This window comes from Acyrthosiphon pisum, chromosome A1 (assembly GCF_005508785.2).
Source record: "Acyrthosiphon pisum isolate AL4f chromosome A1, pea_aphid_22Mar2018_4r6ur, whole genome shotgun sequence".
NCBI classification, from domain to species: Eukaryota; Metazoa; Arthropoda; class Insecta; order Hemiptera; family Aphididae; genus Acyrthosiphon; species Acyrthosiphon pisum.
In genome coordinates this window covers 6618497-6635983 of record NC_042494.1, presented here as the reverse complement: position 1 = coordinate 6635983, position 17487 = coordinate 6618497, and the positions used below count along the sequence as shown (strand labels likewise).

The 17487-nt window shown below is 29.0% G+C and overlaps 1 protein-coding gene across 1 annotated transcript; it reads left to right on the top strand.

Annotated features, from left to right (window-relative positions):
- The first annotated feature begins 3278 nt into the window (after positions 1-3278).
- LOC100571901 (probable D-2-hydroxyglutarate dehydrogenase, mitochondrial) lies at positions 3279-3678 on the top strand. The gene has a single exon (XM_008181854.3). It carries the CDS (start codon positions 3294-3296, stop codon positions 3597-3599), a length of 306 nt encoding a protein of 101 aa, XP_008180076.2. The 5' UTR covers positions 3279-3293; the 3' UTR covers positions 3600-3678.
- The last annotated feature ends 13809 nt before the right edge of the window (positions 3679-17487 follow it).

The following is a 17487-nucleotide window of genomic DNA, read 5'->3' as shown; positions in this document are numbered from 1 at the left end:
GTATATATAATATATATATATATATATCTGGGTAATTAAGGACGAACAAAACTATTAAATAAGTAATTGATTATAATAAATTAATTTAATTCTACCGCATGTGGACAAGTACATAGGTCATAACTTCTTAGTGAAAATCAAGTTTTGAAGAATACGATCTACACAAACAAATTGGTAGTTAGGTTGTAGGTTCTAGTTTAAACAAAATAATTTATTTATGAATGACTCCTTAAAACATTTTTTTTATGTCCCTGATAATACTGGGCGCCGTGGATTTTATGTATGCTATATGTGTGTAATGTGTACCCTTGAAACTAATAATTATAGGCTATTGTACCTTTATAATATATTATATAAATCAAAAATTCTAAGCAATATAATAGTGGGAAATAAAACGATATAATGAATATATTGACATAAATGTATTGATTTATATTCTATAGGTATACCTACCATATTACCATTTACCGCCATGTTAAAAGTTACGGTTTTCAATGTTTATATTATAATACAACCACTGCACAATCGGTCACAAAAATTGACGTTAGTCATGATATTTTCCGGTTTTTGGTGAACAAATGGAACCGCACGTGGATGATAAACCAACAGTGCGTGTAAACTATACTGAAACTAGGTTAGTCATATATTTGACTTGGATCTTATGATGGCAATTCTAAAACCCTGTATAACAATACCCACCGAGTTTACGTGAGCTTTCACGTCATAGGTACCTCCCCAACTCCACCCCATGAAATTGCAGTAATACGGACAAATGTCAACGGGGTCACCGACTGAAGCTTAAACAGATAAACTTGTTTAATTTCATCCACCCAAACAACATAATATAGATATAATGAATTATAAGTCAACCACACTACGTAGTGTGTACACCAGACTTTCACGGGCGTGAATTATTTAATGTTTGTTTTTTCCTGAGAACAGACAATTTTTGGTCTTGGATAGTTGGATGAACAACTATTAAGGGCCTGTAGATTACAAAAAGTAAGAGTCATAAATATATAGTACTTCAGAGGATAGGATACTTCTAAGGAGCTTTACAACGTTAAACAATTATTTGCCTTAATAATAAATTATATTTTTTTTAATTATCAATAATCATCGAGAATTTAAGTTACAAAACATGTCGGTCCATGGTACCATCCGACTTCAGCACTGTTGTTTTATTTCGTCCCGGAAGTTCACCGGTACATATATACTGTAGTATACATAACAATATTACATGACATAATATGATTGGAGTAGGTTATTTAAACATCTAATTATTTAAAATTGTTTGTTATATATTCTTGGTATAACTTCAACAACTTGGGCTATTATAGCTTACACAATATTAAATATATTATTGCTATAATAACTCTGCTATAACAGAGTAAATATATGGTTGAATACAATGGTTTTCCTAGATTATGTTGTACATATAATATGTTTGAAAAATAAGATTGTTGTTTTGATGTTGTCTCTGATGGCTGAAGACTTCAAAGAGGTTGTCAGAAATTCCTAGGATTTTCTAGTTCCCATATGGTTTCAACCGTATACAAAAAGGTACCCGACTGTAATAGGTTCTCCACCCGTTTAACACAGTATTGGCTCTTCTCTGCACTTTAGATGACTATGGGATAGTTTTGAGTGATCTATACGTAGTCTGTTTATAATTACTTCATCTTTACGATTGAATGAATAAGTCTTAGGCCAGTATGTGGTAGTATTTTTGATTTCTCTGAGTTTTTATTTGATATACACCGCCATTTGGATTTCCATAAATTGGTAGGTACAATACACTATGGATGTAAATAAGTGAGAAGACTATACTGGATTTCTCGAGCTACTTTGTCAGCTTTCTCATTGTCGTTAATACCACAATTGTCTGGTGTCCATATTAGCCGTATGCTCTTGTTAGCTTTTGCAATGATGTTACTTATATTAATTTCTAGGGTGCTCGAGTGCAAGTTATACTTAAGATTATTAAGAGAACTGAGCTAATCTGTACAAATGTTAACAGTAGAATCAGGCAATTGAATGGCAATGTGGATTCCCTCCATGAGTGCAATGTATTCCACTGCATAAATAATATTATGGTCTAACATTTTTTTTTAACGTTGGAAAACAAAAAATAATTTTAAATGTCTACAACAATTTTGAATATAACATACAATTTCTTTTTATTGCCTAAACTGTATTTTACATCAACAAGTAACAACTATTTAAACCAAACATAATTATTTATGTAAAATTATTTCGTATGATTAGGTAGTTTTTTTTACTCAAATACCTAAATGAGTTTTGGTATTAAGTTAGTTATTGCTGAAACAACAAATTATCTAACAATTATTATTTGTTTTCACTAATTAACAACAGTCCATAGCGTCTTTTGTTATCACTTATCAACAATATTTTCATATTTTCGTTTATTAAATGAACATTATTTACTACTTTATGTTAAATAATTGAGAATTTGTTATAATAAAGGTTTTATATGAAAAGCTATTATGTAGGAGATAATATGTATTGATAAAAAGTTTTGATTGAGCAATCGGTATTAGGTAGGTTCTGTTATATTATAATGTTTATCACTGCAAATAATAAACTTTTGAAATTAAACGTGTACTTAATCAGTTTAAAAAATAAAAACCCGCCAAATCCGAAGTAAGTATAGAGATAATAAATGATAAGTTTTGAAAAAGATTAATTTTAATTTATTTTTAGCAGGAGAATAAGTCTTGGAATTTTATTTCAAGACAAAGTTAAGAAAATGATATGTTATCATGAAACTTAAAATCTTAATATTAATAAATTTTTTTTAGTACGTACATTATCGGTTTTTGAAATGGCTACTTGACACTCGTGTACACCATAGGCCGACCGCAGCCCGCCATTTTTTCTCATCATGTTTAATATAGTTGTATTATAATCGTCTCCGTCGGCGAGACAGAGGTGCGTAATTTAATATTCTTATCGACTTTTCAGTAATTATTCGCCAATCCGGCGTGACCGCGGTGTATCACAATGTATATAATTTATTTATATCATACCTACATCTATATATTATTATAATAACACGGTACGCCCTCAGGCCGCGGTTACGCATATACCTACGCATATACCTATGCATATACCTACGCCCATCAGCGGTCAGTTACCTATATACCTACCTTCAGAAGAAATCGGTAATGGCAAAAATACAGAAAGGGAATGTAAATATGTTTATTTTAAACATTTTTACTAAATTAATAAAAACAATCTTTTTAAATATTGTATTCCCAGACACATATCATATGCCTATTGTTCATTGTGTGTGTCGTCTTACAGGTGACGGTAATTTGCATCTAAACGTGGTAACATCACAAAGAAACGAAGAACTGGCTCGCATGATCGAGCCGTTCATTTACAAGTGGACGTCCAAGTACCGCGGAAGTGTCAGCGCCGAGCACGGGATCGGTTTGGCAAAAACGCAATTCCTGGAGCAAACGAAGAGTAAGTCGGCCATCGACCTTATGCGGAGTCTGAAAAATACCATGGACCCAAAGTGTATACTGAACCCTTACAAAGTGATCCCGGCCTTGGCGGCCAGCGATCAGTAATCCGGGATTTGAAAAAAAACCAATATTTATAATATAGCTTATACGTCGAATGTGGTAATAAACTTTGGTACGTACCTTACGCACGCATATAAATATATTACACCTAATACATATACGGAATTCCATTTATATATGCAAGAAAAGGTTTGTGCTGGGATGTGGTTAACTGCAGAAACAGTTGACCCTCCTCGATATGACCAAATATCGAAGCTATTCAAATAAAATAGAATTTTATTTCCCCGAGAGAATGAGTGAATAAAGATTGTCCAAAATACTATTATATAATTTTGACATAGAAAAGTCACGTTGTTGTACACAACGATTTAAGATAGTAAGGTTGTCCATCCATCAGTTATCATGCCTTTATATTGTGGCAACCACGAACTACTACATAGGACTGGACACTGTATAAAATAAGGTGGCTGCAAAGTTGTACGGTGGTCGTACGTTCGCTATGTAGCTGCTCTCTGGTGGCATTTTTTTATACTGTGCTGTTGTAAATTATTTTATGTGATAAGTCGTGACTAGTCACTAGTGATAATTGAAAAACGATCAAAAATACAAAAATTCAAATCAACGACAAACTTTTTATATTCACTATTATTTCTAAATAAATGAATGCGTATTACTAGTTACTATGTTGCTACCAATTTGGAAAGTTTTTTTTTTTTGCGTGATTTCTAACTTGCTTTTGATTAGACATACTTGAGTATTGTCTCATTCTCATGGTAATATAATAAGTAATTATAAATTACATATTTAATTACATATTCATAAATTTTTCATATTTCATAAGTCTATATATATATAAATATTATGTTTATAAAAGTAAAATTCGAAATGTAGTAAATCTAGTACGTCACTAGATAGCATCACAGTCGCAAACGTACATACCCGTACAACTTTGTGACCGGTGTCCCACCCTCCCCCTGCCCGGAGTGTCCAGTCCTATGTAATAGTTCGTGCCTATAATATATTTCGCACGGTCTTAGAAGATAAGGTCGGGCAACTATACATAAAATCAGCATTCCGCTTAGTGAGGCAAATCCATTTCAAAATTTGGCCGCTGTACAATTGAGCGTTGCCCTGCAGACTTTTTTGAGGTTATGGTATTATAGTATTATACAAGTTTGAAATAAACTTCGACCATATAAACTAGCTGGTTTATTATAAACCAACTAGTTTATATGGTCGAAGAAAATAATATAATAATATAGTCCATAAAAATAACCCCGAATGCCATATAAATATTGTTCTGAACCTCAAAATAAGTCTAACCGGCAGCACTTTTGCGGCAACTTCGGAAATGTTTTTGCCTCATTAAGCGGAAATATTGTAATAGGCGGGAGGGTGGGAAGATGTCCGACCTTATCTTCTAAAACCGTGATATTTAGATAATACTATTTTAGTTCATGATATTTAGCCATGGTACTATGGTTGAATATTGTATCCGCTTGGAACGCTATTGGCAAATAGAAAATTACTATTGATTTAATGATTTAATCTGTAGGTCAGTTTATCACAATGGATGTGCAACCTACTATCTTAAATCGTGTTGTACACACATCTTATCACTTATCAGTATATTACATTTTAATAAAGACCACATATTTTATACATAAATATATCAATACAATACACATTGTATTAATTTTTTTCTATCAATAGTTTTTGTTCAAGCGAATGGATATTATATTACTTATATGAATCATATCTATCACAATACAAAGAACAATAAGCACAATGAGATGAAATCTTAAATATTTTTACAATCCAACTTCGTATTGTCAATCATTTATTTTGTTTACTTTTCACTATTTTCCTACCGTGGACGTTAATATGTTATACAATCAAGTAAACGGAATAGTTGATAAGGAGTTTGAATAAAGCTTATAAGTCCATTAAATTATTAACTGAGTATGTCTTTCAGTTATTGAATTTCGCAATTAAACAAAATAAATAAAAACAATGATATTGATTGTGAATTTTAGATTATTCACAAATCTATATATCATATATTATATAGTAAAAGTAGGTAATCTGTAATACCGTATAATGTGCGAACCGAAAACAAGAAGCTATATATGGATACTAGTGGATACAACAACCAGTGGCGTATTTAGTATTTTTCTAGGGGGCGGATGGCAAGGATTTTAGCTTACAGATTATGATGTAATAATTATAATAAAATAATAGTGGTGTATTTAAAGAGCCATGGGGGTGGATTTGTATTATGCCCAGTAAATACGCCACTAACAACAACATTATTTTATGATAACTAATTTTACTATTTCAAATTGCTCTATTATGTCCGATACTCCGATAGTTATCTGTGCCTATAAGAGCGGTTAGGTGTCAAGAACATAATATATAGAACAGACACTATTAATAACATTGATTCCGTGCCAAAGATAATATTGAATAATTATTATTTTTTTATTTTTTGTTACTAAACAGGTACTTAAGTAATAATTATTATACATACTTTGTTTTTTAAACTAATTTTTAATCTGATCGATAACTATCAATAAAACCATTATTTAAAGAAAATTAAGCTATCTATTAAAATCTAAAACCTCACTAACATGTGGACATTAATTATATTATGGCATCGTATTAATTAATAATGATAATACCCCGTATAGTCACGATAATAAATATTATTTATGGAAATATCTAAATAAAAAATTGTTTTAATTCTATACGTACAAAGGAAATACTAGTAATATGAGTACCTACCTACACGACATTCATATTCTGTTTAAAGGTTTTTATTTAATTATTTGATTTGTATAGTACCTACATATTTTTATCATTTACGTAAAATGCAATATAAATCATTGGAGTTTCAAAAAAAATGTTGGACAAAAAAATAATTATACATCTATACATTACACATTTCACAAACAAATCAAATAAACATAATGTTATAATTTATATTATGTAATATTTCAAACAAAATGAGAATTTTTTATTTCATTTCATTTGTTAACAATAAAATTCCATTGTGTTTAATAAATACAATTTTTTGCCTACGAGTTTTCATCACCTGTAGACAAAAAAACAAGACAATGTATTTACAATTTGTTATTTTTTTATTTCAGTTCAGAAACGTTATTTATGACAGTTAGATCGATGGTGACAACCACTAGTTGATGCTCAGTGTGTAAAATAAAACCAATAAAAAAATATTTAACTCACTTACTTCTTCGAGTCACACAAAATTTGATAAGCTTAGCGGCTCATTTAAATTGAATGGCCCAATCATTTGTTGGTCGTTGTTCGTTGTGAAGCAAGTGTTCAATATCTGATGGTCCGTTTATCTCTATAATAAACACGTTTCAGGTTTTAGAAACATTAGCATTTAACATTCTGAAAATACCTAAGGAAATTAATTTAAGTTATATGTAAATAAAACTATTCATCATTAAAATATCTGCTGATTCAATAAATATAAGACAAGTAAATAATTCTACTAATTTCTTAAATACGAACTAATAGTCTCTAGTTATATTATATAGTATACAAGAATAATATATAATATAATATAGTACAGCCCGTAAATAATAAATTGGTATTTTAATCAGTTAAAAATTTACTATCTCTATTTTTTAAGTTACACAATTAGAAATAATTTCTCATATAGCAAATACCTAACACATACGTCATACGCATACATAAAATATATTCGAGTTTAAATCAGATGAGCAAAAAATATATCATATACCTACAGCGTGAGTCACCAAACATGCTCACCCCTTTTTTATTTAATAATACAGTTAATTCAAAATCTGAATTTTGGAATTTTCAAATATGCCTACTCTTAGACCATAATATCAAATACTTGAGATTTTTGCACTACCTACTTAAGAAATGTTCTGTGGAGTTACAAACTTCTGTTTTTCAAAATAAATGAGAATGTCCTTTTCAATTTTAAATTATTTAGTAGATAATTTTTCAAAAATGTTGACTAAAATTCAAATGAGTACTATTTGAGCTATTTAACTTTGTGTTCTAAGGTTTAATAATAATAGATCCATAAAATTAATTTCGAAGATATTAAAGCCATGTTGATTTGAAAATGTTTGTAATTAATATTAATCCAATTACATTAAGAAGAATTTGTAAAAATGATCCAAGTATAGATCCAATATCCTCCTAAATATTCTCTCGCTTAAAAAAAAAATGTTTTAAGTTATCGAAATAGAAAGTGTAAAGCGGTTAAATAATATTGTTGCTAACTTTTAATATTAATTGCAATGAATACCAACGTTATTCTTTGCTAATTTAACTATACAGTTAAATCAAATTGAACTTTTATAACAGGGATAGGTATATCATATACTACATTATATTTTACATAGTTTAGCAATATTTTTAAATTATGTGACATTCCGACATAAGCAAACACATTAATACATTTATCTAAATTCCTTCTAACTATCATATTATGGTGTGACTGTTAACCTAAAGTAAATATAAACAATTTAAACAAATATTTCAAAAGCTAAATCAATTGAAATGTTCATGTTCTGCAGTTATAGTAGCCTGTAGGTATTTGCTTATACACTATGTTTTTATTACATAATATTATACTTTTAAGTTATATAACTGCAATGAATAATTATAATTTATAATGTTAAGTAATAAATATACAATTGAATAAAATTTATTATGTGATAATATGAATTTAATTATTATATTTTAATTATAAGTTATTGGTTTATTGCTACCTATATATTAATTTCCTCTCACCTCTCGGGGTATAAGTTTATTGTACTTTAGTTAAAGTACAGATACTCAAAGTAAATATTAAATTTAAAAGTACTTACCTAATAAAATATTATTAATATTATATACTCATAAGCTTGGTACAACTAGAATTTTTCTCTTGAATGCCGTGTAAATAAAAATACTCTCCTTTTTAAGTTATTAGATTATGAGCAGAGCGATAAATGTATTGGTTTTACAATAATGTGTTTCGAAGACACTTTTTATAGTATTAAAGGGAGTTCAAAGTAAAAATTCAGTGTACTTTTAAAAATAATCGGGAAATACATAATAACACAAATATCCATTACAGTGACCAACTCACTATAGCTATTTAAGACAACAGCTGGGCTTCACTAGATTTTTTTAATTTAAAAAATATAACAGTTTCCAAGTTTACATAAAGGATATACCTATTATTTTATACTTAGGTACACCTGATCAATTAATCAGGCAAGTATTTATCGAAATAAATTTAGCAACTTTTATGATATAATTAAACTGAATACAGATTATACTTAATCGAACAACGAGGAAACATCGCAGTACCTAGTACCTACCTATATATTATACTCGAAGTGGGTACCTAGAGGTATTCGGGTATATTCCATAATATGCTTTTATTCAACTATTGTGTGTAATATGAATAACCATTGTGTTTTAGTCGCACGCAAACGCTACAACTAATCAACTCTACTCGGTAATTTTCAATTTTGTTTACACCTACGTATGTACTATAGGTATGTATATTGTATACATAAATGAATAATTACAAAATAAATTAACACGTTGTCTACAAATCCATTATCGAAAAATATAGGTACGCAATAAAACGTGTTTAAAGTTTAAAACGTATGTTATACCATGTAACTGTACTATACATACATGTGTATTTATATTACAATATGCATTTTTAATGTGAATCTGTAAAACGTTAATTACCATAATTGGCATATAATTTATAACCATAGTGATATTATACTGATTAGTGTTGTAAATACACAGCGTACGTTTTCAGTTGTTTTATAATATCATCGATTTTTCGTGGAAACAATAAACATATTATTAGTCGTGTTATTTATAGTATGAAATTAGGTACCAAAGCTTTTCATTGAAAATTGCTACATAATTTTTCAATTTTTTGTATTTTTATTTTGGTTTCAAAACTATTAATCACATAAATGTTATTTTTCAATTTTTGGAAATGTATACTAAACACGAAAATTAATTTTAAAGAACAAAGAACAAATCTATATAAAATATTATAAAAGTCATATCGTAGAGACAGTAGAATGTAGATTGTTTCGCATATCTTTGCATTCAATAGATTCAACCTACTTAATTTATCAAAATACCAAGCTTACCAGCTAGGTATTAACAAAATATTATATTTACGATTGCATCACTACATGGACATAAATCGTGAACAAATATAATCGTTTGTTCACTTTTCTAAATCAACTAAAAATATTTTCAAAACCTTAAACAAGGTTAAAAGATTGTATTATGTCTATACATTACAGTCTATTGTCTATAAAAAATTGTACAAAAAATAAAAAAACATCATACAAAATACGACAAATTTTATTTATTCTGTTTTTAATTGCTTAGGTATACATGACTGCATAAGCATGACACATCGACATTTCTATATAAAATACGTTATGTATGTAAATACATATTTATTCCAACTAAATTTAGTATCTCTGATATTTGTTTAAAACGTTAAGCATTATCAACGCAGTTTGAATAAGTAGTTAATTGTATATATAAATATATATCATAAGTAAGACAGTAATGTCACTAAACAAACTATTTACTCTAATAGGTAGGACGTATTATAGGTACTAGGCACTCTACCGACATTTATCATGTTTATATCGAATTTTGTACAAATGACAATTAAATACATTTCATTGTTCATACATTGAAATATGGAATAACTATATAATTTAAATGTATAGGTATAATGATTATAATATATTAGTATATTTGTATAATAAAAACAAAACAAAATTCGTTTAACTTTGTGTACGTACTGTTATCACTCGTCAATACAGTGTAGATCTGATGTAAGTTCTAACTAGGACTAACATATATATTTAAAATAATATAATAATATCTAATAACTAATAACTTGAAATAAAAAGTAAAAAATGTCTTAAAACAAAACACAAACTACACCGTCTATACTCTATAATCTATACCGTTGACGGCGGAAGGTTTTCTGGGGCCCTGGGCAAATAAAGTTTTCGGAGTCCTAACATAAGGCAATTAACTTTAAAGGTCCTCACTCTACGGGGTCCTGAGAATAAAATGATCAGTATGCCCTCCCCCCCTAGTGCAGCCATTGGTCTATATACCAGTTAGTTTAAATTAATATCTTTATAATTCTTAATTGGCCTGCTTCAAGTATTGCTGTTATTCATTAAAAACAATTAAACATAACAAATAAAATTCCTGGATTTGTGATTTCATATAAATACAACCAATTATGTATAGGTATTATGCTTTAAAAATTAAAAGCTATGTTATTTGGTGTAATAACTAATAACGCTATATTGGTTTTTTTTTTTTAATGATACACCTATAATTATGTAAATATCGTGAATGTATATATATCCAGCCACTAAAAAATTATTTTCTCTCATGAATATTTCCCAGGGTTTTTGTATACATTTTATCAATGTAATAATATATTCTATTATCATCATGATTATATTTTGTTTGTACTGTTTTTGTTCAATCATCAAAATAATATCAAATACCAATATTATATTAATTTATATACATAAATATAATATAAAAAAATAATAATAATAATTGAAATGCTATGCGGGTATACGGTGGAGTGTTCAACAGTAGGTACGCTATATAGACTGTATATATTATTGTGCTTAATTACTGATCAATTAAATAACGAAACCGTTCCAATCTAGTGTATACTAATTTATCCGTTTATTATGCACGTTATAATAAACAAATAAAAATACTCGGCATAGTAACATTTTTTTACACGGTGACAAAAGCTGTACATAATATTATACTATGATAGTATATTATAATATGATATTGTATAGTGGCATAATTTACACTACAAAATGTGTTACACTCACTACGTTATTCAAACGTCCCGCACATACACCTGGCTCTACCACCCTCCCGTTAATTTCAACTGCCTAACATGGGACTTCCTGACTTTACAAGTAGGGTTGAGATGTTGACATATATTACACACTGAAAAAAAATCATCCCGTGATTAAATGTTGCACACCAACAAGTTTTTATATACATATTTTTTTTAACATATTATGTTATTAACATAATAATATACTCTACTTCAAAAATCCAATACCCAATATACTAACTAGTATAATATATTATTATGTACCAGAAATCAGTTATATCAATCACGTATTTATATAACTATTATAGTCAAGTCACCAAATGCTGTGGTCTGCAACTAACGTTGTAGACAAAACCATAACACATTAAAAGAAACATAATTATTTTAAATAAACTGCAGATAATATAATATGCAAACAAAACTCATACTCATAACGTGAATATAATTATTTAGCGTAATAAGTAAACAGTAATTAATATTTGGTAATTAAATAACATAGCTACAACTATTATTTTTTTTTATTTACCGTTATCAAATGTTAAAGTAAATTACTTATGTCAATTGCGTACAAATCAATAAAATCTGGATTATTATAATACCGTTGTATAAATACCCGATTTATAATGTTCCTATAATTCTTTTTTAAACTTTAAGACTATAATTTATGATTAAATTAATTTAATTAAAACACCAATGGTTCAATACTTTAATAATAATCATTATACTACTTATACCTACTAGTGCTACAAATATTATTACAATATGAATGCCTTAGGTATATTATATATTTTTTACCGTTCATAATTATAATGATATACCGTTTTCATTATGTAATATATGTGTGAAGGGGTTTTATATAGGCGTATAATTCTAATCCGTATGGCGTATACGTATATAATATTATAATATTATAATATAATATAGTGTTTACATTAAACACTTACACACCCCTTCAGAATACGTGGCCCGAAATGAAGAGGTATTGTGAATTCGTGAAGCACTTCATTCAAATACGAGATATAGTAGTACGTAATCGTACATATATACATATTATATATATATTATATTATATACAGTATTTTACACGGCAATATAAAACTATTTGTTAATGGCTTATTGATATTTGATATATATTATACTCTGACAGGGGTCGTCTACTCGTATTATATTGTTCATTTTGAAATCAATAATGATGATTTAATATCAATTGAACATTTAAATATTAAACATACTACAGATACAGTGTTCGTGTGATTAGTTCATGCATTATACATCAAATATACATCATACATACGTATTAGATTCTGAGGGAAGCGATAAATGTATTAATTTTACAATGGTTTTTTATTTTTTTTATTTGTGTCTGTCATCATCTTTTAGGACAGTAAAAATTTTTAGATTTTCTTCAGCAGTATCTTTTCTGATAGGAAAGTGAATCTAGTTCGTACTTAGGGGGGAAAGTAAAAATTTCCAATAGTTTTCAAAAGCGCCGGGAAAAAGAAAAGAAAAATGAAGGAAAAACGAGAATTTTTACGCAAAATCGGTTTTTAACAAAATTGATATCGGTTTCTGGTGTTAACTCTAAAACAAACGATTTTATATATATGAAATTTTCACTGAATGTTTATATTAGTATTTTATATACATGATAGAATTTTGAAAATATTTTGATTTATTTTGAACTGTATACGGACATTTAAAGTTTCCAAATGCGTGAAAATTGAATATACAAAGCTCCTGATATATTATTACAATAGCAAGTTAAAAGCATTAAAAATACATACGCACAATTTTTTTATGAGTATTTAAAGTTCAATTTTTTACAACATTTATTAAAATCATTTTGTAGTTTATAAAATTTATAAAATTGTTCAACTTCTATAGCTAAGGATTCAAAATTTAAATCAAGGTTCCACGTAAAATAGGTTATATATAAATTACTTTATTCACAATAATACTTAGTAAAAGCATAGGCCGTCTGAGTGTCTGACCGTCTTCGCTCAGAATCATTTTTCTTATACAATAATATTATATCATTGAATTCAAATTTAACACCACCCATCACAGTGACCCTCTTGTAACCTACTGTACAGCAGAGCGACACACCTTTCTTTAATTTTATGTTTTCTCATTTTTTAAAACTTATTTTAATTCAAAATGTCATTATTGTTAACAAACTATATTTAATATTTATACACTTAAAGTACGCGACTGTGCGACAATGCGTTGTTTGTATTTGGTTGAATATCATCATGAAACGGTAATTTATTGCAGGTGGTTTAACCTAATTGAATTAATTTAATTAAAAACCATTGTAAGTACATCATTATTAGGTAATAGGTGTAACTATTATCATTAAAAACTTATTTTTATACATTGTTTAATCATTTTAATGAGTTTGTTTTACACCTTATGCTATTAATGTGATTTGTGTTATGATTTTTCATTACGTTGCTTATCTCAATTGTACTAAAAATGGTAATATAATTTGCGTATTACTGCTGCACATACGTCATATTAATATCGTTAGGATAGTACTACGGTGATTGAGGGAAAACTGGGTAAGTTTTATTTTACTACATACCTATATGTAATAATTACAGTAATAAAGAAATAGAGAGATTAATATTATAATAATAACCTTTTCGGTAATTAGTTTTGTACATTATCTCAAAATATAAAAACTATGGCTGTGTTGGTAAGTCGCAATGAAAAAAATAAAATGCTCTTGCAACCTAATGAACTCGACTAGTCAAGTGTCATCGAGTCAAGTATATTGAAAACGGCGACGACGGCTGCCGTATGAGACTCAATGAGAGTGCCAGAAGCAGACATGAAAATATATATATGATATAATAAATTCTGAAATATCGTATACCTACGTATATACAGGTACCGCATAGACGGGATGGGGAACAAATAAAACCGACACCAGAGCGGGGCGAATATGATAATAATATAATCCGTTTATACGTGATTATGCGTTGTGTGCAAAGTAATTAGCGAAACTCGCGGTGTAAACAAATGCAGACTATAATTATAATTCACAATGCGCACGTGGAAAATAAAAATCCATACCACATTATCTCACAAGAGATGTATTTTATTTATATATATATTATATTATATACGCATGTATTATGCAACATCGTATTATTATGTTGTAGATACGTCACGGTGGAAATCATTCGGGGAGTGACGGGTTGGTGGATATATAGAAATATAAGAAACAACCTGAAGCTTGACGCGGTAGTACCCGTGCGGGGACCCAGCAACGTGCTAAATGCTTTTAATTGCATCGTGATGACGCGTGATGGTTTATAATAACCCTTTCGTTTTGCACGTGTAGCCGCAACCGTCCGCTATAATATGCCCGTTTGCAGTATAATATGTGCGCAGTTATAATATTATTAAATACGCGAAAGAGATCACGCTCGGGACTGGAGAGAGCTGCGAAAGAGAGGCGAGATAGGGAGAGAGAGAGAGAGAGAGAGAGAGGCACACACACTCACGGGCGTTTGGTGAGGGTGAGGGAGAAGTACGTGGTTTATGCGTATAACGGCAATATAACAACGGCGGTCTGGTGGATTAGCAAATAAATGGCAATAGGGTCCGTCGCCGAATTAGCCGACTATTATTAAAAACCCTCTCCGCGCCCTTAGCACCGCGAAAAGCTACACCCCGCGGACTACTATAATATACACGCTATTACTATTACTTGTGCCGCCACCGCTATACACAGTCGCCAGTCACCACTAATATACATGACTGCTCCTATAATTCTGCTACAGGCACCAATATATATATTTAATATATATATTTATAAATTACGTATATAATATATAATATAACACTGCTGCAGGTCTCTCCCTCGTCGGACGAGGGTCGTGTGCGCTGGCCAAGCCGCAGGGGTCGTTACTCGTTATATGTGCCTATTTACTAAAACCATATTATACACGCATGTAGATCTTATACTGGTGTATTATATGTTACACATATGTTTAGCCCCGGTAATGTACTCACGATACCGCTGCCAAAAGTGAATCGACTTCTGCTAGCGAAAAGACCATCGAATTCTGTAAATTGCGCATGCCATACCACAATTATTAACGCGCGTGCGACGAAGTGGCTTAAGTTTACCAACATCCTATACACGTAACACGCAGATATAATATATTGTACCTACCTATATTATAGGTACACGTTCTCTACGGAAAATAGGTGTTCCACGTTGATTTTTCTTTAGTCCTAGCCACGTCTTGTTATTAATCAGCTTATACATAATACCTATACATATACATTTTTTTTACATTAATATAGCACCGACGTGATGGGGTGCAAAATGCAAGCCCCAGTTGCTTACCGAGTCCGAGTGTAAATCAAACCGTTTTTGAAAAGATATATTTTTGAACTGAAAATAACCCATTGGTTTATATAGTTATATACAGTAAAGTCTGATATATCACCTGGGCGTGGAACATCATTAAATATAAATGCATTTTTTTCAACATTTAATAATCTATAAGAAAATTCTACAGACTTCATACCATAATATTTTAAAAAAAACTCAATTATTGTGCAATTGAATTTTAAATAGCCAGTTTTTAATCTTATTGTTTTAAAAAAAATAAAAATATAATGAGAAAAACAATTGACCAAGTTTGTGCAGATTTGAGATAAATGAGAATAATAGTTACGTTATCAAAAATCTATTTAAGTATAGGTAAAGATATCAATAAGACTCCAGTATATACACACATTTTAAAAATGTATGGAGTGGGGGGCCTATAAGCACATAGCCTCAATTCTGTTCACCTAAACCGAGTTCGTGCAGAAATCGTGTAGGTAAAATCATTTTAACACAGCACGCGCCCGTGTGTGTGTTTATAGCTCTTGTAAATTCAATCTGTACCGTATTATGTGTACTGTGTAGTGCATAATGCCATAATGGGTACCTATATCTACTTTATTTACATTTTACAGTGTATAATGTATATGCGGTGTAACTATGCTTTATATTTTATCTACGTGTTATATTAATATGTCCTTCCATGTACATGGCGATTATATTGTAGGTACACTATATACGTTTGTAAATTGTGAATATACCTATGATTACACACCATAGACACTTTTACTCTCTCGCTTTATGTTTGTTATACACTAATATACGTCTATACTATACAACAACGTCGTTATACTCATAATTAATTTATTCATTTATGTAGGTATATAATATATTATATAGTATAGAAATTTCACCGAAACATTTCCGGTCAAACTGAATTTAGTTTATAAACATAAAATTTAATTAATATTGCATCATTCCCAAATTAATTATATTTCCTATATCAGAGGTGATGCGAACGTATTAATAAATGCAGAAGAAATAATAAATTAAGAGTATTTCATAGTAAGCTATAAGCTACTTTAAAATAACTAGAGGTAACTCATCAATAAAAGTTATCATATCACGAGTATTGACCGTACCTATTTGATATAGTATAATATATAACTAATATATTATATATATATAATATTATGTATACATATAAATATAATTCAAATTGTTTTATCTATCCTTATTATACTATTTAAGAACTGTTATTATATATATCTATAATTTAGTTAACGTTTAGTATGAACATTAAATTTAAAGTAATTAAAACGGAATGAAATTGTAGAAATTGGTACCTGCATATTATGTTCTCTAATTAAACTAATTAAATCTATCTCAATTTTTTTAATTTGACATGTTATGTCTAGCCTCAAGCTATATATTATGATATTATTAAAGTTTATAAATACCTATACATGATAAACAGTTGTTATTATAATTAATTTCTATTACAACATAATGCATGAAAAACCAAATTTAATTACACCGTTTTTCATACCAACTTTAATTTTATTTTTATTGAAAAATTAATTGTTTACAATAAATGCGATTATTACACTTGTCATTTTGGTGAATAAACAAACTTACAATAG